The 26,075-nt window shown below is 36.3% G+C and overlaps 1 protein-coding gene across 4 annotated transcripts in view; it reads left to right on the top strand.

The window, feature by feature from the left end:
* The first annotated feature begins 467 nt into the window (after nucleotides 1–467).
* The window catches only part of LOC117342018, a 40,016-nt gene continuing 14,408 nt past the window's right edge, over nucleotides 468–26,075 (top strand). The window contains exons 1-3 of one of the 4 annotated variants that reach the window (XM_033903962.1): nucleotides 468–654; nucleotides 5,530–5,619; nucleotides 22,199–22,240. In XM_033903962.1, the coding sequence (XP_033759853.1) occupies nucleotides 652–654; nucleotides 5,530–5,619; nucleotides 22,199–22,240 (135 nt within the window). In that variant the 5' untranslated portion in view covers nucleotides 468–651. Of the gene's footprint in view, nucleotides 655–678; nucleotides 795–5,529; nucleotides 5,620–22,198; nucleotides 22,241–26,075 lie in introns of those variants that run through there. The other 3 variants (XM_033903961.1, XM_033903964.1, XM_033903963.1) reach the window with 3 other exon arrangements.

Raw genomic sequence — 26,075 nt, 5'->3', positions numbered from 1 at the left:
ATCTTTTTTCTACACACAAATAAAATCCTCAGCTTTAGACAAGTTAGGTCTGTCACTATCACCTGTACAACAGATATTTTGAAAAAAAAGGTTGGTAGTATAGGTTTCTGCATGAATAACGCAACCAATGTGACTTGTTTGGATCATGGTACATTGTATGTAGGCACGAGTTCCCCACAAAATCGTTTAACTTTTGTTATTGAAAACCGGTACCGTCGTAATATGCATTTAACAGTGTAGGACTTCTCATTAGGCCATATATACACACACATGTGTACAGAACAACCATAGCTTCATAGCTACAACCGCAGTCACCCGTAACGCGCTGTCTTTACTTAGGTAGCTTAACATAACACTAATATACAAACATTCTATAAGTTTGAGGTACCACAGACGAAATCTACCCCACTTTTAGAGATTCATAATCATAATCATGTTATAGAAAAACAGATAAATAGTCGTTTCCAGGTTTTGTACTGTTATCACTTCTGTAGGTAAAGCTAACACGTGTTATAACAAATAACTGTATACTGATTGGTTAGACAAGACTATCATGTTCTTTGTGATGATATTCACTTCCTTGTTCGGTGCTGTGTGTGTAGACCATTTTTTTGGAGTCTTTGTACAGTTGGAGCGCACTGGGTATTCTGAATGGTACGTAGGTATATATACAATAGAAATAGATTGTATATAACAAACTCGCTCGGGTAAGACGACACTAGGGTGGATTAAACACATGCAGAACCATTTACATGGTGTGCATACCCGGTGTCTGTTCTGGGTGTTTATGTGAGGTAAGTGTTCTATTAGCATTATATACAACGTAGAAACAGGAATTACGGGTAGAAATGGCGTATTACTGTAGTATAATCGACAGTTAAAAATTAATGTAAGTAATGGTGTTTGGCTAACCTGTACATGCCCCCGTCTGATTTTGTCTTACAATGACAGTTTTTTCTCGTATAGTTTATGATCTACATTGCATATCTCTTTAAATTACCAACACTCCAATTGTACTAGTGCAAGAACTCCTTTGTTTCCTTGTTTTATGCATTATATGTTCTTGTCATGTAATAGCAGTGTTAAAGACAAATGCCTGTAATGTTGTTTGCACAGCAGATAGTAATTGAACGTTATAGTTTACATGTTAATTATTTCAAGGAATTTCCGGTTGTATGACCACATATAGGCATGATTCCCAATCTCGATCCATAAACATATGCTATACGTATGATAATTATGATACATATAAAATAATATATACATGTATGTAGTATGCTATACGTATGATAATTATGATACATATAAAATAATATATACATGTATGTAGTATGCTATACGTATGATAATTATGATACATATAAACTAATATATACATGTATGTAGTATGCTATACGTATGATAATTATGATACATATAAAATAATATATACATGTTTGTAGTATGCTATACGTATGATAATTATGGTACATATAAAATAATATATACATGTATGTAGTATGCTATACGTATGATAATTATGGTACATATAAAATAATATATATACATGTATGTAGTATGCTATACGTATGATAATTATGATACATATAAAATAATATATACATGTACGGACTGTAGGTTGGGAATTGTGGTGCTGATCCATTTTGTGATCAACTGTTGGATTTTAATACTAGGAATTGTTTCTATATATTACATGCATATGTATGTTTGGACAGTGTTTCTCTTAACAATGGATTTTAATACTGGGAATTGTTGCTATATTGTGTATGTATGTTTGGACAGTGTTTCTCTTACCAATGTCAAAATAGGCCAACTAAACCTGTCCTCGGTTAACAACAAGTATATAGTGAATATGTGTATGTAATAATATAGTTATATACAATTAGTCGATTCTTTAGTGCTGTTTGTGACGATGATATAACCAGGAAGTAAATGCCTAGTAGGGGATAGTCATGCAGCCATTGTAAATGAAAACTGACTTTTGTATGTAAGAGCACGTATCAAACTGATGATTTTACTTCCTTGTACATGTACATTGCAACCCTTTTAGATTGACCTCTCGTGGTAAAATTGTAAAACACATGAAGGACACACATTATTGTATCATACTTTTTAATTGTTAGATGGAAATACCCTCCATGTTTAAAACTCTCTTTAACTCAGTATTGCTCAATACCACATTTTAGTCCAATCCTGTCATCTTTCACAGTTTTGTAGGTGGCCACCTGAGTGTAGTCTTACACTATCAAACTATCAAATTGCGTCCAACTCGAGATTGTATCGTATTAGAAGGATGATCATGATTTCAAGATAGTTTTTTATATGTATTTTGAGAAATTTATTCACAAAACAATTAAACGTTTACGTATGTTGAATCGTTACATGACACTTCCGGGTAGATAGTCATTATATTTATTCGTTGGATGACGAACACACCCAATTGACGTCGGAGATGGTTTGTATTGATAGATAGTTTCTCAATACTTTCCTGTTGTTTTATATCAGTTTAGATTTGAATTCTACTGTAGGTTAAGTATTGTTATTTTCTGTTGTTTTATATAAGTTTAGATTTGAATCATGCTGTAGGTTAAGTATTGTTATTTTCCTGTTAGGTTTAGATATGAATCATGCCGTAGTTGAAGTATTGTTATTTTCCTGTTGTTTTATATAAGTTTAGATTTAATCATGCTGTAGGTTAAGTATTGTTATTTTCCTGTTGTTTTATATAAGTTTAGATTTGAATTATACTGTAGGTTAAGTATTGTTATTTTCCTGTTGTTTTATATAAGTTTAGATTTAAATCATGCTGTAGGTTAAGTATTGTTATTTTCTGTTGTTTTATATAAGTTTAGATTTGAATTCTATTGTAGGTTATAAGTATTGTTATTTTCTGTTGTTTTATATAAGTTTAGATTTGAATCATGCTGTAGGTTAAGTATTGTTATTTTCCTGTTGTGTCAACACCTCTGTATGTCGGTTACATTAGTACACAAAGTAATGTTTAACTTAGGATCTCATTCTAAAAAAACATTTGGGAGACTTTGACAGTTGACCAGTTTTTAGTCTCTCAAAGCAAGCTATTCTATTTAATTATCAATACAATGTTTTATATATAATTATACAAACCATTCTATTTAATTACAGTATCAATACAGTGTTTTATATATAATTTTATGACGCATTTGTGACTGAAATGGTGATACATTAGTATTGAGGTAAAATCAACTGAATGAGGGACTGGAAAAGGGGTCGGTGTAAAATCGCTATTGCCATCGTTTAGGTTAACGATGCAAGCAAAATCTGTTACTATTTCAACATGCCTATATAGGTAATATCACATATAGTCATCATGAAGAGCTCAGAAATCCAACGCTCTGGATTGCAAGGTTTTTCTGTAGGAATAAGGCATAGCAAGCGATACAAATCCCCTCGCGCACAAGCAGTGTACTCGTTTTAAAATTCTTCAGTTAATTTGATCCGAGTCCTAATTGTTCAGAGTGTTAAATATACTCGCCCAGTATATGATGTTTGATATAGATTTGTCCAAAGTGGAGTTACCAGAGCACAATTGTACACACGAACGCAAGACCCCACGAACGGAACAACATGCATGTATCTCATTCCTGACTTTGTAGCGATGGGATATTTAACCTGAGATTCTTTCATTCCTTTATAACGACAAACAACTGTGTAAAGAAAATGTGTTACATAAAATTATAAAATTATACAATGATGAAATAAGGGTGGTTTGATCTGACGTTACATATTGTTTTGTTGTGCGAACAGTTACCTTACTATTTCAGTTATAAAGGATGTCAGTATGTTATGGCATTTATTCATCGAGCTATGATAATCCAGTACTTAAAACAATATGCAAGATATCTTTTTTGAATTAAATAAGATGTCTTATATACTGTATGCGATATCGTATAGACTAAATGAGATATCTTAAATAATTAATTAAATAACTTATCTTCTTTTTTAAAGATATATTGTAAATGATATCGCATAAAATAGATAAAATATCCTATTTATTATAAAATATATCATAAGGTTCACAACATATATACCTTATAAAGAAAATTCAATGATATGTCTGATATAATAAATAATATATCTTATATAAGTTGGTTAAGTACTGGGTCAACCATGAATAACAACTTGGTTTGTAGTAACACATTTACACCTAGTACTCTTTATCATCCTGCCTTACAAAGAATATCCTTTTATGAGATATCTTATATAATGTAAAATCTAATGCGAAATTTCATGAAAGATTGGTCTCATAGACTCTTAATGTGCTATCTTATATAGACATAATATACCTTATATGATTAATAACGGCGTCAACATCACCGTACCATTATCCATTAATGACACCCAAAAGTACTAAATAAACTGCCAATATGGACTGAATATACCCATACATGTACTTTACTCCTCCATGTCTCATTACAACAGTGTTATCTCCCCTGATCTACTTAAATCTACAAGAAATCAAAACAATTAAATGTAATAAATGGATACTTCACATGTATTAATAAGCGTTATATACAATGAACCATGTCTGCCAGGATTTGTGAAATCACTTAAATAAAAAAAAATAAAAAATCCAATTGCGTTGATAAGTTATTTATAACACAGTGGCTGAGCTCAATTGTTTAAAGACATAAGACGAACAATTTTCCTATATGAACCATCTCGTTTCTGACAAATGTTGTGAATTTAAGATGAATGCCTTATCATTAACACGAGAACTAAGTAATTGATGTCGGTTATAGTCAGTTAGAATTTAAAACCAAATATTTCTGATTTATTAACCTCCGTATTTGATCTGTAATCCCCAATCATGTCTGTGACGTCATGGTTATAAAGGTGTATTGAATGTAAATACAAACGCATGTAAGTAAACATGTCATAAATGTTATTGAATGTCGCTAACTGCAGTACACCTATACAAATACTCTGGAACACGAACAACCCACAGAGTCAGACAAATACTCTGGAACACGAACAACCCACAGAGTCAAAGACAGTCAATCCGAATTCTATCGCGTTCTCTTTCATACACTCGCATGTACAAGTGCATGTTTCTTCATTAAAAAAAGGTCGGACACAATAAGCTCAGATAACAGTATGCCGATGTAAAATTAATATAGACTTGTACACCATGTCTAGTTTATACCTGGCTAAACATTATCACTTGGTCTGTACCTAGCCAAATTATTTGATGACTAGACATGCCAAAGTACATAAAAAATAAGTAAATCTAGTTTGATTGATGGTGAAAAGGTAAAATATGAAAACAGCATTAAAGCTAGATAAATCTATTATGATTTCAAAGCGATATGTTTCTGTATTGTCAGTTGTTAAACAATAACAATAAAGTTTATTTTAATTGATAGTTGAATTTGTTTTAGACGTCGTAGACTGACGATGTATCCCAAATCTAACTACAGATTTGTATGGCTTCAAACTAGATGTATACATAGTAATAAAATGTCCATGTTACTTTTTGTTTTATTCCAGGACAAGCCTTATTCTATACTAAGAGGAGTATCGTATGCTAATAGCCACAGACAACTACATCACGCGTCCTCCTCGGATATGGCAACCATGGTACGTATTAACCGTTTATAAGTCCATTGGATGTTAGGGGACCGTTAAGGAATAAATCTTACATGGCTCTGTACTGTGGGCAAGTATATTTCAACCTAAGAGTACCGCGGACAGCGATATCTTAACATGAGATTACCACGGACATGGATATCTCAACATAAGAGCTTGGCTGACCCTTACACGAGGGTTGAGATGTCCGTGTCAGCAGTATAGGTCCAGATAAGAGTTAACAGTTTGGCTGACCCTTACACGAGGGTTGAGATGTCCGTATCCACGGTTTAGGTCCAGATAAGAATTAACAGTTTGGCTGACCCTTACACGAGGGTTGAGATGTCCGTATCCACGGTTTAGGTCCAGATAAGAGTTAACAGTTTGGCTGACCCTTACACGAGGGTTGAGATGTCCGTATCCACGGTTTAGGTCCAGATTAGAGTTAACAGTTTGGCTGACACTTACACGAGGATTGAGATATCCCGTCCACGGTTTAGGTCCAGATTAGAGTTAACAATTTGGCTGACCCTTACACGAGGATTGAGATGTCCGTATCCACGGTTTAGGTCCAGATTAGAGTTAACAGTTTGGCTGACCCTTACACGAGGGTTGAGATGTCCGTATCCACGGTTTAGGTCCAGATAAGAGTTAACAGTTTGGCTGACCCTTACACGAGGGTTGTGATGTCCGTATCCACGGTTTAGGTCCAGATTAGAGTTAACAATTTGGCTGACCCTTACACGAGGGTTGAGATGTCTGTATCCACGGTTTAGGTCCAGATTAGAGTTAACAGTTTGGCTGACCCTTACACGAGGGTTGAGATGTCTGTATCCACGGTTTAGGTCCAGATTAGAGTTAACAATTTGGCTGACCCTTACACGAGGATTGAGATGTCCGTATCCACGGTTTAGGTCCAGATTAGAGTTAACAATTTGGCTGACCCTTACACGAGGGTTGAGATGTCTGTATCCACGGTTTAGGTCCAGATTAGAGTTAACAGTTTGGCTGACCCTTACACGAGGGTTGAGATGTCCGTATCCACGGTTTAGGTCCAGATTAGAGTTAACAATTTGGCTGACCCTTACACGAGGGTTGAGATGTCTGTATCCACGGTTTAGGTCCAGATTAGAGTTAACAGTTTGGCTGACCCTTACACGAGGGTTGAGATGTCTGTATCCACGGTTTAGGTCCAGATTAGAGTTAACAATTTGGCTGACCCTTACACGAGGATTGAGATGTCCGTATCCACGGTTTAGGTCCAGATTAGAGTTAACAGTTTGGCTGACCCTTACACGAGGGTTGAGATGTCTGTATCCACGGTTTAGGTCCAGATTAGAGTTAACAATTTGGCTGACCCTTACACGAGGATTGAGATGTCCGTATCCACGGTTTAGGTCCAGATTAGAGTTAACAATTTGGCTGACCCTTACACGAGGGTTGAGATGTCCGTGTCCACGGTTTAGGTCCAGATAAGAGTTAACAATTTGGCTGACCCTTACACGAGGGTTGTGATGTCCGTATCCACAGTTTAGGTCCAGATTAGAGTTAAGATTTTGGCTGACACTTACACGAGGGTTGAGATGTCCGTGTCAGCAGTATAGGTCTAGATAAGAGTTAAGATTTTGGCTGACCCTTACACGAGGGTTGAGATGTCCGTATCCACGGTTTATGTCCAGATAAGAGTTAAGAGTTTGGCTGACACTTACACGAGGGTTGTGATGTCCGTATCCACGGTTTAGGTCCAGATTAGAGTTAAGATTTTGGCTGACCCTTACACGAGGGTTGAGATATCCCGTCCATGGTTTAGGTCCAGATTAGAGTTAAGATTTTGGCTGACACTTACACGAGGGTTGAGATGTCCGTGTCAGCAGTATAGGTCCAGATAAGAGTTGAGATTTTGGCTGACCCTTACACGAGGGTTGAGATGTCCGTATCCACGGTTTATGTCCAGATAAGAGTTAACAGTTTGGCTGACCCTTACACGAGGGTTGAGATGTCCGTATCCACGGTTTAGGTCCAGATTAGAGTTAACAATTTGGCTGACCCTTACACGAGGGTTGAGATGTCCGTATCCACGGTTTAGGTCCAGATTAGAGTTAACAGTTTGGCTGACCCTTACACGAGGGTTGAGATGTCCGTATCCACAGTTTAGGTCCAGATTAGAGTTAACAGTTTGGCTGACCCTTACACGAGGGTTGAGATGTCCGTATCCACGGTTTAGGTCCAGATAAGAGTTAACAGTTTGGCTGACCCTTACACGAGGGTTGAGATGTCCGTATCCACGGTTTAGGTCCAGATAAGAGTTAAGATTTTGGCTGACCCTTACACGAGGGTTGAGATGTCCGTATCCACGGTTTAGGTCCAGATAAGAGTTAAGATTTTGGCTGACCCTTACACGAGGGTTGAGATGTCCGTATCCACGGTTTAGGTCCAGATTAGGGTTAACAGTTTGGCTGACCCTTACACGAGGGTTGAGATGTCCGTATCCACGGTTTAGGTCCAGGTAAGAGTTAAGATTTTGGCTGACACTTACACGAGGGTTGAGATGTCCGTATCCACGGTTTAGGTCCAGATAAGAGTTAACAGTTTGGCTGACCCTTACACGAGGGTTGAGATGTCCGTATCCACGGTTTAGGTCCAGGTAAGAGTTAAGATTTTGGCTGACCCTTACACGAGGGTTGAGATGTCCGTGTCCACGGTTTAGGTCCAGATTAGAGTTCACAGTTTGGCTGACCCTTACACGAGGGTTGAGATGTCCGTATCCACGGTTTAGTTCCAGATTAGAGTTCACAGTTCGGCTGACCCTTACACGAGGGTTGAGATGTCCGTATCCACGGTTTAGGTCCAGATTAGAGTTAAGATTTTGGCTGACCCTTACACGAGGGTTGAGATGTCCGTATCCACGGTATAGGTCCAGATAAGAGTTAACAGTTTGGCTGACCCTTACACGAGGGTTGAGATGTCCGTGTCAGCAGTATAGGTCCAGATTAGAGTTAAGATTTTGGCTGACCCTTACACGAGGTTTGAGATATCCCGTCCACGGTTTAGGTCCAGATAAGAGTTAACAGTTTGGCTGACCCTTACACGAGGGTTGAGATGTCCGTATCCACGGTTTAGGTCCAGATTAGAGTTAAGATTTTGGCTGACCCTTACACGAGGGTTGAGATATCCCGTCCACGGTATAGGCCATGTTTGATTATTTTTTTTACATGCTGCACTTAATCATAGCGTTATCATGAAAATGTTCGTCGAAATTGATAACTTATCAATTTGCGACGTGGTTAGGCTACATAGAATGATGACGTTACGCTATTGTGAGTGGTGTTATAGTGCGTGTCAGCTGTCTTTACTTACCCTTTATAAGACCGATTTATCCCATCCTTAGCAACCACGGGATCTTCATGGGAAGTGAGAAATCGCTATCCAACTCTATAAAGCCTAATGGTTATAGTCCCGGAAAACAAACGAAGGACATATACTTTCAATCTATTGTTCTATGACGACTTCTGTGTTAATAAATAATTGATAAGTTAACGAATAACATAAACTAAACATACAGACTGTAGAACGATGGCTTCGGTGTCTCAGCCAGTATATCAGTATAAATGTCAGTCACAGCCAGTATATCCGTATAAATGTTAGTCACAGCCAGTATATCAGTATAATGTCAGTCACAGACAGTATATCTGTATAAATGTCAGTCACAGCCAGTATATCAGTATAATGTCAGTCACAGACAGTATATTCGTATTAATGTCAGTCACAGCCAGTATATCTGTATAAATGTCAGTCAAAGTCAGTTATCGGTATAAATGTCAGTCACAGCCAGTATATCAGTATAATGTCAGTCACAGACAGTATATCTGTATAAATGTCAGTCACAGCCAGTATATCAGTATAATGTCAGTCACAGACAGTATATTCGTATTAATGTCAGTCACAGCCAGTATATCTGTATAAATGTCAGTCAAAGTCAGTTATCGGTATAAATGTCAGTCACAGCCAGTATATCCGTACAATGTCAGTCACAGCCAGTATATCAGTATAATGTCAGTCACAGACAGTATATCTGTATAAATGTCAGTCACAGCCAGTATATCAGTATAATGTCAGTCACAGCCAGTATATCTGTATAAATGTCAGTCACAACCAGTATATCTGTATAAATGTCAGTCACAGCCAGTATATCTGTACAATGTCAGTCACAGCCAGTATATCTGTATAATGTCAGTCACAGCCAGTATATCCGTACAATGTCAGTCACAGCCAGTATATCTGTATAAATGTCAGTCACAACCAGTATATCTGTATAAATGTCAGTCACAGCCAGTATGTCCGTACAATGTCAGTCACAACCAGTATATCTGTATAAATGTCAGTCACAGCCAGTATATCTGTATAAATGTCAGTCACAGCCAGTATATCAGTATAAATGTCAGTCACAGCCAGTATATCCGTACAATGTCAGTCACAGTCAGTATATCAGTATAATGTCAGTCACAGACAGTATATCTGTATAAATGTCAGTCACAGCCAGTATATCAGTATAATGTCAGTCACAGCCAGTATATCAGTATAATGTCAGTCACAGACAGTATATCTGTATAAATGTCAGTCACAGCCAGTATATCAGTATAATGTCAGTCACAGCCAGTATATCAGTATAATGTCAGTCACAGACAGTATATCTGTATAAATGTCAGTCACAGCCAGTATATCTGTATAAATGTCAGTCACAGCCAGTATATCAGTATAAATGTCAGTCACAGCCAGTATATCCGTACAATGTCAGTCACAGTCAGTATATCAGTATAATGTCAGTCACAGACAGTATATCTGTATAAATGTCAGTCACAGCCAGTATATCAGTATAATGTCAGTCACAGCCAGTATATCAGTATAATGTCAGTCACAGACAGTATATCTGTATAAATGTCAGTCACAGCCAGTATATCAGTACAATGTCAGTCACAGTCAGTATATCAGTATAATGTCAGTCACAGACAGTATATCTGTATAAATGTCAGTCACAGCCAGTATATCAGTATAATGTCAGTCACAGCCAGTATATCTGTATAAATGTCAGTCACAACCAGTATATCTGTATAAATGTCAGTCACAGCCAGTATGTCCGTACAATGTCAGTCACAGCCAGTATATCTGTATAAATGTCAGTCACAGCCAGTATGTCCGTACAATGTCAGTCACAACCAGTATATCTGTATAAATGTCAGTCACAGCCAGTATATCTGTATAAATGTCAGTCACAGCCAGTATATCAGTATAAATGTCAGTCACAGCCAGTATATCCGTACAATGTCAGTCACAGTCAGTATATCCGTGTAAATGTCAGTCACAGCCAGTATATCGGTATAAATGTCAGTCACAGCCAGTATATCCGTGTAAATTGTCAGTCACAGCCAGTATATCTGTATAAATGTCAGTCTCGGTCAGTATATCTGTATAAATGTCAGTCACAACACGTATATCTGTATAAATGTCAGTCACAACCAGTATATCCGTATAAATGTCAGTCACAACACGTATATCCGTATAAATGTTAGTCACAGCCAGTATATCAGTATAATGTCAGTCACAGCCAGTATATCTGTATAAATGTCAGTCACAGCCAGTATATCCGTATAAAAGTTAGTCACAGCCAGTATATCGGTACAATGTCAGTCAGAGCCAGTATATCCGTACAATGTCAGTCACAGCCAGTATATCTGTATAAATGTCAGTCTCGGTACGTATATTCTTATAAATGTCAATCACAGCCAGTATATTCGTAAATTGTCAGTCACAGCCAGTATATCTGTATAAATGTCAGTCACAGCCAGTATAACCGTACAATGTCAGTCACAGCCAGTATATCCGTATAAATGTCAGTCACAACACGTATATTCTTATAAATGTCAATCACAGCCAGTATATTCGTAAATTCTCAGTCACAACCAGTATATCAGTATAATGTCAGTCACAGCCAGTATATCTGTATAAATGTCAGTCACAACACGTTTATCCGTATAAATGTCAGTCACAGCCAGTATATCGGTACAATGTCAGTCAGAGCCAGTATATCCGTACAATGTCAGTCACAACACGTATACATGTATTCTTATAAATGTCAATCACAGCCAGTATATTCGTAAATTGTCAGTCACAGCCAGTATATCTGTATAAATGTCAGTCTCGGTCAGTATATCTGTATAAATGTCAGTCACAACACGTATATCTCTATAAATGTCAGTCACAACCAGTATATCTGTATAAATGTCAGTCACAACCAGTATATCTGTATAAATGTCAGTCACAACACGTATATCTGTATAAATGTCAGTCACAACCAGTATATCTGTATAAATGTCACTCTCGGTCAGTATATCTGTATAAATGTCAGTCACAACACATATATCAGTATAAATGTCAGTCTCGGTCAGTATATCTGTATAAATGTCAGTCACAACACGTATATCAGTATAAATGTCAGTCACAGCCAGTATATCAGTATAAATGTCAGTCTCGGTCAGTATATCTGTATAAATGTCAGTCACAACACGTATATCAGTATAAATGTCAGTCACAGTCAGTTTATCCGTATAATGTCAGTCACAACACGTATATCAGTATAAATGTCAGTCACAGTCAGTATATCCGTATAATGTCAGTCACAACACGTATATCCGTATAAATGTTAGTCACAGCCAGTATATCCGTATAAATGTTAGTCACAGACAGTATATCCGTACAATGTCAGTCACAGCCAGTATATCAGTATAATGTCAGTCACAGTCAGTATATCTGTATAAATGTCAGTCACAGCCAGTATATACGTATAAATGTCAGTCACAGCCAGTATATCTGTATAAATGTCAGTCACAGCCAGTATATCCGTACAATGTCAGTCACTGTCAGTATATCCGTACAATGTCAGTCACTGTCAGTATATCCGTACAATGTCAGTCACAGCCAGTTTATCTGTATAAATGTCAGTCACAACCAGTATATCTGTATAAATGTCAGTCACAGCCAGTATATCCGTATAATGTCAGTCACAACCAGTATATCTGTATAAATGTCAGTCACAACCAGTATATCTGTATAAATGTCAGTCACAGCCAGTACATGTATGTCTGTATAAATGTCAGTCACAACACGGATATGCGTATAAATGTCAGTCACAACCAGTATATCTTTAGAAATGTCACTCTCGGTCAGTATATCTGTATAAATGTCAGTCTCGGTCAGTATATCTGTATAAATGTCAGTCACAACACATATATCAGTATAAATGTCAGTTTCGGTCAGTATATCCGTATATATGTCAGTCACAGCCAGTATATCCCTACAATGTCAGTCACAGCCAGTATATCTGTATAAATGTCAGTCACAGCCAGTATATCTGTATAAATGTCAGTCACAGCCAGTATATCTGTATAAATGTCAGTCACAGCCAGTATATCTGTATAAATGTCAGTCACAGCCAGTATATCTGTATAAATGTCAGTCACAGCCAGTATATTCGTATACATGTCAGTCACAGCCAGTATATCCGTATAATGTCAGTCACAGCCAGCATATCCGTAGAAATGTCAGTCACAGCCAGTATATCCGTATAAATGTCAGTCACAGCCAGTATATCCGTAGAAATGTCAGTCACAGCCAGTATATCCGTATAATGTCAGTCACAGCCAGTATATCTGTATAAATGTCAGTCACAGCCAGTATATCTGTATAAATGTCAGTCACAGCCAGTATATCTGTATAAATGTCAGTCACAGTCAGTATATCCGTATAATGTCAGTCACAGCCAGTATATCCGTATAAATGCATGTCAGTCACAGCCAGTATATCTGTATAAATGTCAGTCACAGCCAGTATATCTGTATAAATGTCAGTCACAGCCAGTATATCTGTATAAATGTCAGTCACAGCCAGTATATTCGTATAAATGTCAGTCACAGCCAGTATATCCGTATAAATGTCAGTCACAGCCAGTATATCTGTATAAATGTCAGTCACAGCCAGTATATCTGTATAAATGTCAGTCACAGCCAGTATATCTGTATAAATGTCAGTCACAGCCAGTATAGCTGTATAAATGTCAGTCACAGCCAGTATATCTGTATAAATGTCAGTCACAGCCAGTATATCTGTATAAATGTCAGTCACAGCCAGTATATCTGTATAAATGTCAGTCACAGCCAGTATAGCTGTATAAATGTCAGTCACAGCCAGTATATCCGTATAAATGTCAGTCACAGCCAGTATATCTGTATAAATGTCAGTCACAGCCAGTATATCTGTATAATGTCAGTCACAGCCAGTATATCAGTATAAATGTCAGTCACAGCCAGTATATCTGTATAAATGTCAGTCACAGCCAGTATATCAGTATAAATGTCAGTCACAGCCAGTATATCTGTATAAATGTCAGTCACAGCCAGTATATCTGTATAAATGTCAGTCACAGCCAGTATATTCGTATTAATGTCAGTCACAGCCAGTATATCTGTATAAATGTCAGTCACAGCCAGTATATCTGTATAAATGTCAGTCACAGCCAGTACATCCGGACAATGTCAGTCACAGCCAGTATATTCGTATTAATGTCAGTCACAGCCAGTATATCTGTATAAATGTCAGTCACAGCCAGTATATCTGTATAAATGTCAGTCACAGCCAGTATATTCGTATTAATGTCAGTCACAGCCAGTATATCTGTATAAATGTCAGTCAAAGTCAGTATATCCGTATAAATGTCAGTCACAGCCAGTATATCAGTATAAATGTCAGTCACAACACGTATATCTGTATAAATGTCAGTAACAGCCAGTATATCTGTATAATGTCAGTCACAGCCAGTATATCTGTATAAATGTCAGTCACAGCCAGTATATCCGTATAAATGCCAGTCACAGACAGTATATCTGTATAAATGTCAGTCACAGCCAGTATATCAGTATAATGTCAGTCACAGACAGTATATCCGTACAATGTCAGTCACAGTCAGTATATCTGTATAAATGTCAGTCACAACCAGTATATCCGTACAATGTTAGTCACAGCCAGTATATCCGTACAATGTCAGTCACAACCAGTATATCCGTATAAATGTCAGTCACAGCCAGTATATCCGTACAATGTCAGTCACAGCTAGTATATCTGTATAAATGTCAGTCAAAGTCAGTATATCTGTATAAATGTCAGTCACAGCCAGTATATCTGTATAAATGTCAGTCACAGCCAGTATATCCGTATAAATGCCAGTCACAGACAGTATATCTGTATAAATGTCAGTCACAGCCAGTATATCCGTACAATGTCAGTCACAACCAGTATATCCGTATAAATGTCAGTCACAGCCAGTATATCCGTACAATGTCAGTCACAGCTAGTATATCTGTATAAATGTCAGTCAAAGTCAGTATATCGGTATAAATGTCAGTCACAGCCAGTATATCTGTATAAATGTCAGTCACAGCCAGTATATCTGTATAAATGTCAGTCACAGCCAGTATATCAGTATAAATGTCAGTCACAGCCAGTATATCCGTATAATGTCAGTCACAACCAGAATATCTGTATAAATGTCAGTCACAGCCAGTATATCAGTATAATGTCAGTCACAGACAGTATATCTGTATAAATGTCAGTCACAGCCAGTATATCTGTATAAATGTCAGTCACAGCCAGTATATCTGTATAAATGTCAGTCACAGCCAGTATATCAGTATAATGTCAGTCACAGCCAGTATATCTGTATAAATGTCAGTCACAGCCAGTATATCCGTATAAATGTCAGTCACAGCCAGTATATCAGTATAATGTCAGTCACAGCCAGTATATCCGTATAAATGTCAGTCACAGCCAGTATATCTGTATAAATGTCAGTCACAGCCAGTATATCCGTATAAATGTCAGTCACAGACAGTATATCTGTATAAATGTCAGTCACAGCCAGTATATCTGTATAAATGTCAGTCACAGCCAGTATATCCGTACAATGTCAGTCACAGCCAGTATATCTGTATAAATGTCAGTCAAAGTCAGTATATCGGTATAAATGTCAGTCACAGCCAGTATATCTGTATAAATGTCAGTCACAGCCAGTATATCTGTATAAATGTCAGTCACAGCCAGTATATCTGTATAAATGTCAGTCACAGCCAGTATATCAGTATAATGTCAGTCACAGACAGTATATCTGTATAAATGTCAGTCACAACACGTATATCCGTATAAATGTTAGTCACAGCCAGTATATCAGTATAATGTCAGTCACAGACAGTATATCTGTATAAATGTCAGTCACAACACGTATATCCGTATAAATGTTAGTCACAGCCAGTATATCAGTATAATGTCAGTCACAGCCAGTATATCTGTATAAATGTCAGTCACAGCCAGTATATCTGTATAAATGTCAGTCACAGTCAGTATATCCGTAAAATGTCAGTCACAGCCAGTATATCCGTATAAATGTCAGTCACAGCCAGTATATCTGTATAAATGTCAGTCACAGCCAGTATATCCGTACAATGTTAGTCACAGCCAGTATATCTGTATAAATGTCAGTCACAGTCAGTATATCTGTATAAATGCCAGTCACAGTCAGTATATCTGTATAAATGTCAGTCACAGCCAGTATATTCGTATAAATGTCAGTCACAGCCAGTATATCTGTATAAATGTCAGTCACAGCCAGTATATCAGTATAATGTCAGTCACAGTCAGTATATCCGTAAAATGTCAGTCACAGCCAGTATATCTGTATAAATGTCAGTCACAGACAGTATATCCGTATAAATGTCAGTCACAGCCAGTATATCTGTATAAATGTCAGTCACAGCCAGTATGTCAGTATAATGTCAGTCACAGCCAGTATATCTGTATAAATGTCAGTCACAGCCAGTATATCTGTATAAATGTCAGTCACAGACAGTATGTCAGTATAATGTCAGTCACAGCCAGTATATCCGTATAAATGTCAGTCACAGCCAGTATATCTGTATAAATGTCAGTCACAGCCAGTATATCCGTATAATGTCAGTCACAGCCAGTATATCTGTATAAATGTCAGTCACAGCCAGTATATCCGTATAAATGTCAGTCACAGCCAGTATATCCGTATAAATGTCAGTCACAACCAGTATATCCGTATAAATGTCAGTCACAGCCAGTATATCTGTATAATGTCAGTCACAGCCAGTATATCCGTATAAATGTCAGTCACAGCCAGTATATCAGTATAAATGTCAGTCACAGCCAGTATATCCGTATAAATGTCAGTCACAGCCAGTATATCCGTAAAATGTCAGTCACAGCCAGTATATCTGTATAAATGTCAGTCACAGCCAGTATATCTGTATAAATGTCAGTCACAGCCAGTATATCTGTATAAATGTCAGTCACAACACGTATATCTGTATAAATGTCAGTCACAGCCAGTATTTCCGTATAATGTCAGTCACAGCCAGTATATCTGTATAAATGTCAGTCACAGCCAGTATATCTGTATAAATGTCAGTCACAGCCAGTATATCTGTATAATGTCAGTCACAGCCAGTATATCTGTATAAATGTCAGTCACAGCCAATATATCTGTATAAATGTCAGTCACAGCCAGTATATCTGTATAAATGTCAGTCACAGCCAGTATATCTGTATAAATGCCAGTCACAGTCAGTATATCCGTATAATGTCAGTCACAGCCAGTATATCTGTATAAATGTCAGTCACAGCCAATATATCTGTATAAATGTCAGTCACAGCCAGTATATCTGTATAAATGTCAGTCACAGCCAATATATCTGTATAAATGTCAGTCACAGCCAATATATCTGTATAAATGTCAGTCACAGCCAGTATATCTGTATAAATGTCAGTCACAGCCAATATATCTGTATAAATGTCAGTCACAGCCAATATATCTGTATAAATGTCAGTCACAGCCAGTATATCTGTATAAATGTCAGTCACAGCCAGTATATCTGTATAAATGCCAGTCACAGTCAGTATATCCGTATAATGTCAGTCACAGCCAGTATATCTGTATAAATGTCAGTCACAGCCAATATATCTGTATAAATGTCAGTCACAGCCAGTATATCTGTATAAATGTCAGTCACAGCCAATATATCTGTATAAATGTCAGTCACAGCCAATATATCTGTATAAATGTCAGTCACAGCCAGTATATCTGTATAAATGTCAGTAACAGCCAGTATATTCGTATTAATGTCAGTCACAGCCAGTATATCTGTATAAATGTCAGTCACAGCCAGTATATCCGTACAATGTCAGTCACAGCCAGTATATTCGTATAAATGTCAGTCACAGCCAGTATATCCGTATAAATGTCAGTCACAGCCAGTATATCTGTATAAATGTCAGTCACAGCCAGTATATTCGTATTAATGTCAGTCACAGCCAGTATATCTGTATAAATGTCAGTAACAGCCAGTATATTCGTATTAACGTCAGCCACAGCCAGTATATCTGTATAAATGTCAGTCACAGCCAGTATATCCGTATAAATGCCAGTCAGAGTCAGTATATCTGTATAAATGTCAGTCACAGCCAGTTTATCTGTATAAATGTCAGTCACAGCCAGTATATCCGTACAATGTCAGTCACAACCAGTATATCCGTATAAATGTCAGTCACAGCCAGTATATTTGTATAAATGCCAGTCACAACCAGTATATCCGTATAAATGTCAGTCACAACCAGTATATCCGTATAAATGTTAGTCACAGCCAGTATATCCGTATAAATGTCAGTCACAGCCAGTATATTCGTACAATGTCAGTCACAGCCAGTATATCCGTATAAATGTTAGTCACAGCCAGTATATCCGTATAAATGTTAGTCACAGCCAATATATCTGTATAAATGTTAGTCACAGCCAGTATATCTGTATAAATGTCAGTCACAGCCAGTATATTCGTACAATGTCAGTCACAGCCAGTATATCCGTATAAATGTCAGTCACAGCCAGTATATCAGTATAAATGTCAGTCACAGCCAGTATATCTGTATAAATGTCAGTCACAGACAGTATATCTGTATAAATGTCAGTCACAGCCAGTATATCTGTATAAATGTCAGTCACAGCCAGTATGTCCGTACAATGTCAGTCACAGCCAGTATATCCGTATAATGTCAGTCACAGCCAGTATATCCGTATAAATGTCAGTCACAACACGTATATCCGTATAAATGTTAGTCACAGCCAGTATATCAGTATAATGTCAGTCACAGACAGTATATCTGTATAAATGTCAGTCACAACACGTATATCCGTATAAATGTTAGTCACAGCCAGTATATCAGTATAATGTCAGTCACAGCCAGTATATCTGTATAAATGTCAGTCACAACCAGTATATCTGTATAAATGTCAGTCACAACCAGTATATCTGTATAAATGTCAGTCACAGCCAGTATGTCCGTATAAATGTTAGTCACAGCCAGTATATCAGTATAATGTCAGTCTCAGCCAGTATATCTGTATAAATGTCAGTCACAGCCAGTATATCCGTACAATGTCAGTCACAGCCGGTATATCCGTACAATGTCAGTCACAGCCAGTATATCCGTATAAATGTCAATCACAGCCAGTATATCCGTATAAATGTCAGTCACAGCCAGTATATCTGTATAAATGTCAGTCTCGGTACGTATATCTGTATCAATGTCAGTCACAACCAGTATATCTGTATAAATGTCAGTCACAGCCAGTATGTCTGTATAAATGTCAGTCACAACACGTATATGCGTATAAATGTCAGTCACAACCAGTATATCTTTAGAAATGTCACTCTCGGTCAGTATATCTGTATAAATGTCAGTCTTGGTCAGTATATCTGTATAAATGTCAGTCACAACACGTATATCTGTATAAATGTCAGTCACAACACGTATATGCGTATAAATGTCAGTCACAACCAGTATATCTTTAGAAATGTCACTCTCGGTCAGTATATCTGTATAAATGTCAGTCTCGGTCAGTATATCTGTATAAATGTCAGTCACAACACATATATCAGTATAAATGTCAGTTTCGGTCAGTATATCCGTATAAATGTTCGTCACAGCCAGTATATCCGTATAAATGTCAGTCACAACCAGTATATCCGTATAAATGTCAGTCACAGCCAGTATATCTGTATAAATGTCAGTCACAACCAGTATATCAGTACAATGTCAGTCACAGCCAGTATATCCGTACAATGTCAGTCACAGCCAGTATATCTGTATAAATGTCAGTCACAGCCAGTATATCTGTATAAATGTCAGTCACAGCCAGTATATCCGTATAAATGTCAGTCACAGCCAGTATATCCGTATAAATGTCAGTCACAGACAGTATATCTGTATAAATGTCAGTCACAGCAAGTATATCCGTAAATTGTCAGTCACAGCCAGTATATCTGTATAAATGTCAGTCACAGCCAGTATATCTGTATAAATGTCAGTCACAGCCAGTATATCTGTATAAATGTCAGTCACAGCCAGTATATCTGTATAAATGTCAGTCACAACCAGTATATTCGTATAATGTCAGTCACAACCAGTATATTCGTATTAACGTCAGCCACAACCAGTATATCTGTATACAATTCGGTCACAGTCTGTATCCGTATAAATCTTTCTCAGATGAATTTTGCTAAACAGGCATCGGACTGTCGGAATGAACAAGTAAGCTGAAATATGTGAATGGTGTCAACAAGTTAAATTATAATATGGGATACTTACGAAGTCAGTATAAACATTATTTATTTCGAAATAACTGTAATATACATGTATGTACATTGCGATCCAGATATTCATATAATCTATTATACGATTTGTCTCTAAGATCATGCCGGTATCAGGCCGACCATCACTGCGCCATTGAAACATTCTTTTGATGAACTTGGATGTGGCGCAGTGGTATAAGCTGTGAGTACATGCTTTCCGGCTTGGCAATTGGATGTCGTAGATCGTAAATTCAAAGCCCGGTTTGGGCACGAGTCATAAAATTGTCTTTCTTCGTCATTTATGTTACTATGTGATAAATATATATATATATATATATGTGTGTGTGTCAAGTAGTAATAACGACAGTACAGACAAGTAAATTGTCAAATTTTCGAGGCAATCTGCCCCTTTATCAAGACACAGGTAAATTACATACGATCACATATAGACATAATACATGGAACAGTTACACAAATATAGTAGGTATAAACAACAAAAAGTATCATAATGTTGTAAAAATGACCCCCCTCGGTCGATACTAAATTCGCCGATGGCCTATCATGATTAATAAGGAAACATCTTTGTTGGTGTACAGATGCTAAAAGTAAATGAATGAATGAATGAATGAATGAATGAATGAATGAACAAATAAATAAATAGATAAATAAATAATATAACTTAAAGGTTTAACAGAAAAGCATCGCGGGTCGATTCGATGTGATGGCAGCGCGTGTTATGTCATGAGTGTTTTTGTTATTGTTTTTTTCCCTCGATATGTACATTTCGGTTTTCTGTTAAACCTTTAAGTTATATTATTTATTTATTTATTTATTTATGTGTTCATTCATTCATTCATTCATTTACTTTTAGCATCTGTACACCACCAAAGATGTTTCCTTATTAATCATGATAGGCCCTCGGCGAATTTAGTATCGACCGAGGGGGGTCATTTTTACAACATTATGATACTTTGTGTTGTTTATACCTACTATATTTGTGTAACTGTTCCATGTATTATGTCTATATGTGATCGTATGTAATTTACCTGTGTCTTGATAAAGGGGCAGATTGCCTCGAAAATTTGACAATTTACTTGTCTGTACTGTCGTTATTACTACTTGACATATATCTATTTCTAGTAATACGCATCCAACATTTGTTTGTTAGGATCCAGTACCTATATTGGTTTATACCGTCGTTATTACTTACTAGACCCTATATATATATATATATATATATGTATAGGGTCTAGTAAGTAATAACGACGGTATAAATAATATATATAATATACAATGTATATATATTAGAATAATACAAACGCAAGTAGCATTTCATTTGGGAATAACGTTACACTGAAATATCGAATAATGAATTGTTATCACCTAAAACAAAACAGCCGCGTATCTGATTAAAATACATATCTTCGATACGCTTACGATATAGCGTAAACGTAGTGAAGGTATGTATCTTAATCAGATTGGTCGAGTAGATTAATAAAATAGGAGAATAGAGTAACTCGAATAAGTTCGTGTACTTCACCAAGCCTCGATCGACTGTAGAGGGGCCTTCAATTGATATCGTAAATAAAATCTTTTATCATTCTTGCAAACCAAACATATCATGTTGTATAGACTTTACATGAACGTGTGTGTTGTAAATATGTCAGCGTTTGTATGCAGTGACTCAACTACAAAAAGGTACAAAGTCTGTTTTAGGTAACAAATAATGTAGTCGATGTCGATTCTATAATTTAGGTAATATGTTTTCATGATAACCAAGACAAAATTTATTTGAACTAACATCTGTGAAATGTATACTAAGCATACGTACGTTCATTAAGATACCAACCTTAGAAGCCAGATTGGCTGACCAACGTCTCCAGGTAAGACATTCTTAAGCTTCAATTTTGCATTTCATAGGATTTTATTCTTTTTGCCTGTTTTATCACTTCTGTTACCTCGTATTCTTTTGGTTGTTTACTTTTAACTTGTTAAAAACTTTTTAAAATAATATTGTTGTGTCTATATATATTATCTAATAACACAATATACAAAGCTATAACAACTGCATGTATATTGCCTGTCATAATTGCATAAGATGTCTCGCGACGTATACTACATTGGTCATGCGTCACAATATTTCGAATGTACATGATACAAGAAACTTCATATAACGTCTCATACAAAATAATGTACATATAAACAAAGAACATTAGCTTGTGCGAGCTATTATTGCGACAAACATAAGTATGTTAACAAATTCAGACAACGTACATATACAACAAACACTATTTTAAGAGATGTCACTGATAAATAAAAGAATATTAAAGTTCCCCATACATTAAATCATTTGAAATAAACACTTAAATATATCACAAGTATCATTTCAGACTAGAGTTTATACAATATAAGTAAGAGCATTACCCTTGAAATGGAAAATCATTTCACTAGATAAAAGGAATCAAATGTTATCTTGAATGCTTTAAAACAGTTAATTTCTAATTATAAATTAAGATTGTAAAATTAATAGCACAGGGAGCAGGTGATTGGTAATACCCTTTCTATTAAACTCACTTTCCTTATTCTATTCTATAGTCAATAATCTGGCACCTACTTCTCTTATCGACCTACTACATGTACCAATGTATATTGGCAACATAGCTCCTTATAATTTACGAAATGCAGATTTATTTAGGGAACAACACTTTCGTCTACAACTATCAAAAAACTCTTTCTTTCCTTCTACTTCAAAACTGTGGAATGACTTAAATAACACTATAAGAAACTCGCCTACTTTAAGTTCCTTTAAATCTAATCTAAAAAAATCTATGACAGTAAACAGTATATATGACAAGCATTTTATCAGCTATGGTCCTCGAAAACTAAATATTCTACACAACAGAATAGGAAATCGAGCAAGTGCACTAAGCTATGATCTTTTTAGAGCCAATCTCGTTGATTCACCTGCTTGTCAATGTGGAAATCCCTGTGAAGATTCCCATAATTTTTTCCTTAACTGTCCCCTGTACAACAACTTAAGAGGAACTCTTATTGCTGATTTAACCTGGTACGGTCCTGTTAATGTAGATGTACTTTGCAATGGTGACACGAATATTTCCTCAGCGCCAAAAATCGTCAAAGTTGTGCAAAACTTCTCGAGAAGGTCGGGAAGATTCGACTAATTATCTCTTGGTAGAACTTGCTGACTAATCCCTTTGTCATTTTTGTATGTCAATAAATGTTTAAACTAAACTGGCCTATGCACACTAAAATTAAAATAAAGTAATAAATTCAATATAAAAAAAGTTTTCATCTAAATTAATTTATTTACTAATTACAAGTTTAGATAGAATAATTAGTAGCTCAAAAAGCAGGTGATGAAATCTCCTATCTACCAGACTCTCTGACGTAATAGATAAATAATTACATTATTAAATGAATTATTAATTGAACATTTTCTTTATGAGATAAGATGTAGAAAGTGAAAATGTAAAAAAATGAAATGTCCACAAGCTTTCTGGTATAATTTTCAAGATTGAGAGGATTGTTTCTGATACAATTCAGATCAATACAACTTAAGTATCACTATTACACAATAACACAATTATATTTGTACTTAATTTAGATTATATAAACATAAACACAACTAAAAAAGCAATGTATAATTTGTAAACAAGTAGAACCACATAACACTAAATACATGCCTGTCTTCCTCAGTTTGATCAATAAGCAGGTCTTACGTATGAGGTTCGTATTGGTTTAGTTTAGTATTGTTTTGGGAGGCTGTGGTATGTTTGTGCTTTGGTTGTGTCAGCGCGGAACTGATGTCGACTTTAAAATGCCATCTCAATGAAGTATCCTGCCGAAGACATCCAGCAGGAACCCCACCCAGTCACATTATACTGACAACAGGTGGACCAGTCGTCCAACTCCTAAAACTGTTGAGCGCTAAGAAGGAGCAGCAACTACCATCTTTATAGTCTCCGGTATGTCCCGCATGGGGACAGAACCCAAAGCCTTCCTCACAGGGGCGAACGCTCAACTAAAGGCCAAAAGTGAGGCAGTGTCAAGGGAGACATTAGGAGAATAATGTTACTAGACAGAAGAGAAAAGATAAGATTTCAAATGTAGTCGCCTTTTACGATATCATGCAATGGGGGCAGCAGGTAGGGCTACCATTTTACACCCTACCTGCAGGACAGATGTAGGACAGTTTTGTATTGGATGACGACTTGACATTTGTAAACTTTGTGAGATCACTTAAAATTGGAGGTAGAAAACAACAATTACAATGTAAATAAGATTTTAAATCACATTAAAGGTTGACAGGTATGATAACATTTGATGTACCACACAGGAAAACAGTTTCAATTTAACATTATGATTATATCATCAATTTCCCTAGCACGTAGTTTGCTCATTGTGGTATGTATCACCAAGCTTCTAGTATTTTTAGTTTGCTTGCAGTTTGGTTACTTTTATATGAATACAATTGTTATTCTATATAAGCTGAAATATATCTAGCTAATATGCTCATAACCATGCATGTAGTTATTAAAATACGGCAACACGCACCGTGTTTGTTGATCGTCATATGATTGTGCATATTTTATTTCACATTCGCTCACATATATACTTGCACACCTGTGGATATATTTTACACATTAATACACCCGTATATATTCTACATACGCACACACACGCGTGTTAGTTTAGTTAATATATATATATTACAGACGTAGTTATTGAAATATAGATATATTTAACCACATATTCAGTGGATACGTCGATATGTAATCGTTAACCTGATCAGCTGGTGTAGGAACAATATAATATGTAATCGAGAACCTAATCAGCTGGCGTAGGAACAATATAATATGTAATCGAGAACCTAATCAGCTGGTGTAGGAACAACATAATATGTAAATCGTTAACCTAATCAGCTGGTGTAGGAACAATATAATATGTAAATCGTTAACCTGATCAGCTGGTGTAGGAACAACATAAAATGTAAATCGTTAACCTGATCAGCTGGTGTAGAAACAGCAGAATATATAAATCGTTAACCTGATCAGCTGGTGTAGAAACAACATAATATGTAAATCGTTAACTTAATCAGTTGGTGTAGGAACAACACAATATGTCATCGCTAACCTAATCAGCTGGTGTAGGGACAACATAATATGTCATCGCTAACCTAATCAGCTGGTGTAGGGACAACAGTATGTCATCGTTAACCTCATCAGCTGGTGTAGGAACAACACAATATGTCATCGTTAACCTCATCAGCTGGTGTAGGAACAACACAATATGTCATCGCTAACCTAACCAGCTGGTGTAGGAACAAAAACAATGTAATCGTTAACCAGATCAGCTGGTGTAGGATAACAGAATATGTAAATCGTATAAGGATTCTCGGGTATTAGATTCAGGTTGTATTTTATTATAACCCGAACTTAAGACGTAGAAGGAACACCGATGCTATACGGGGACCCTAGGTTAGCCGCCTCCCGTTATTACCCCATGCGATTAATATGATCGATATTGGTATCAAGCTGTATTTCCGTTTGTTTAATCCTCGTTGTTCTTCATATTTAGTGACATGGAAATAAAATGTGTTCATATACTTAGTTTAGTATGACCTGCGTGTTAAATATATAATCTTTAAGAATATCTTAGTAGAAAGTATGGTGGAAAACCGAATATGAGAAGGTAGTT

This window comes from Pecten maximus, chromosome 14 (assembly GCF_902652985.1).
Source record: "Pecten maximus chromosome 14, xPecMax1.1, whole genome shotgun sequence".
Classification (NCBI taxonomy): domain Eukaryota; kingdom Metazoa; phylum Mollusca; class Bivalvia; order Pectinida; family Pectinidae; genus Pecten; species Pecten maximus.
Note: the sequence above shows the minus strand (reverse complement) of the source record. Positions and strands in the feature narration are given on the sequence as shown.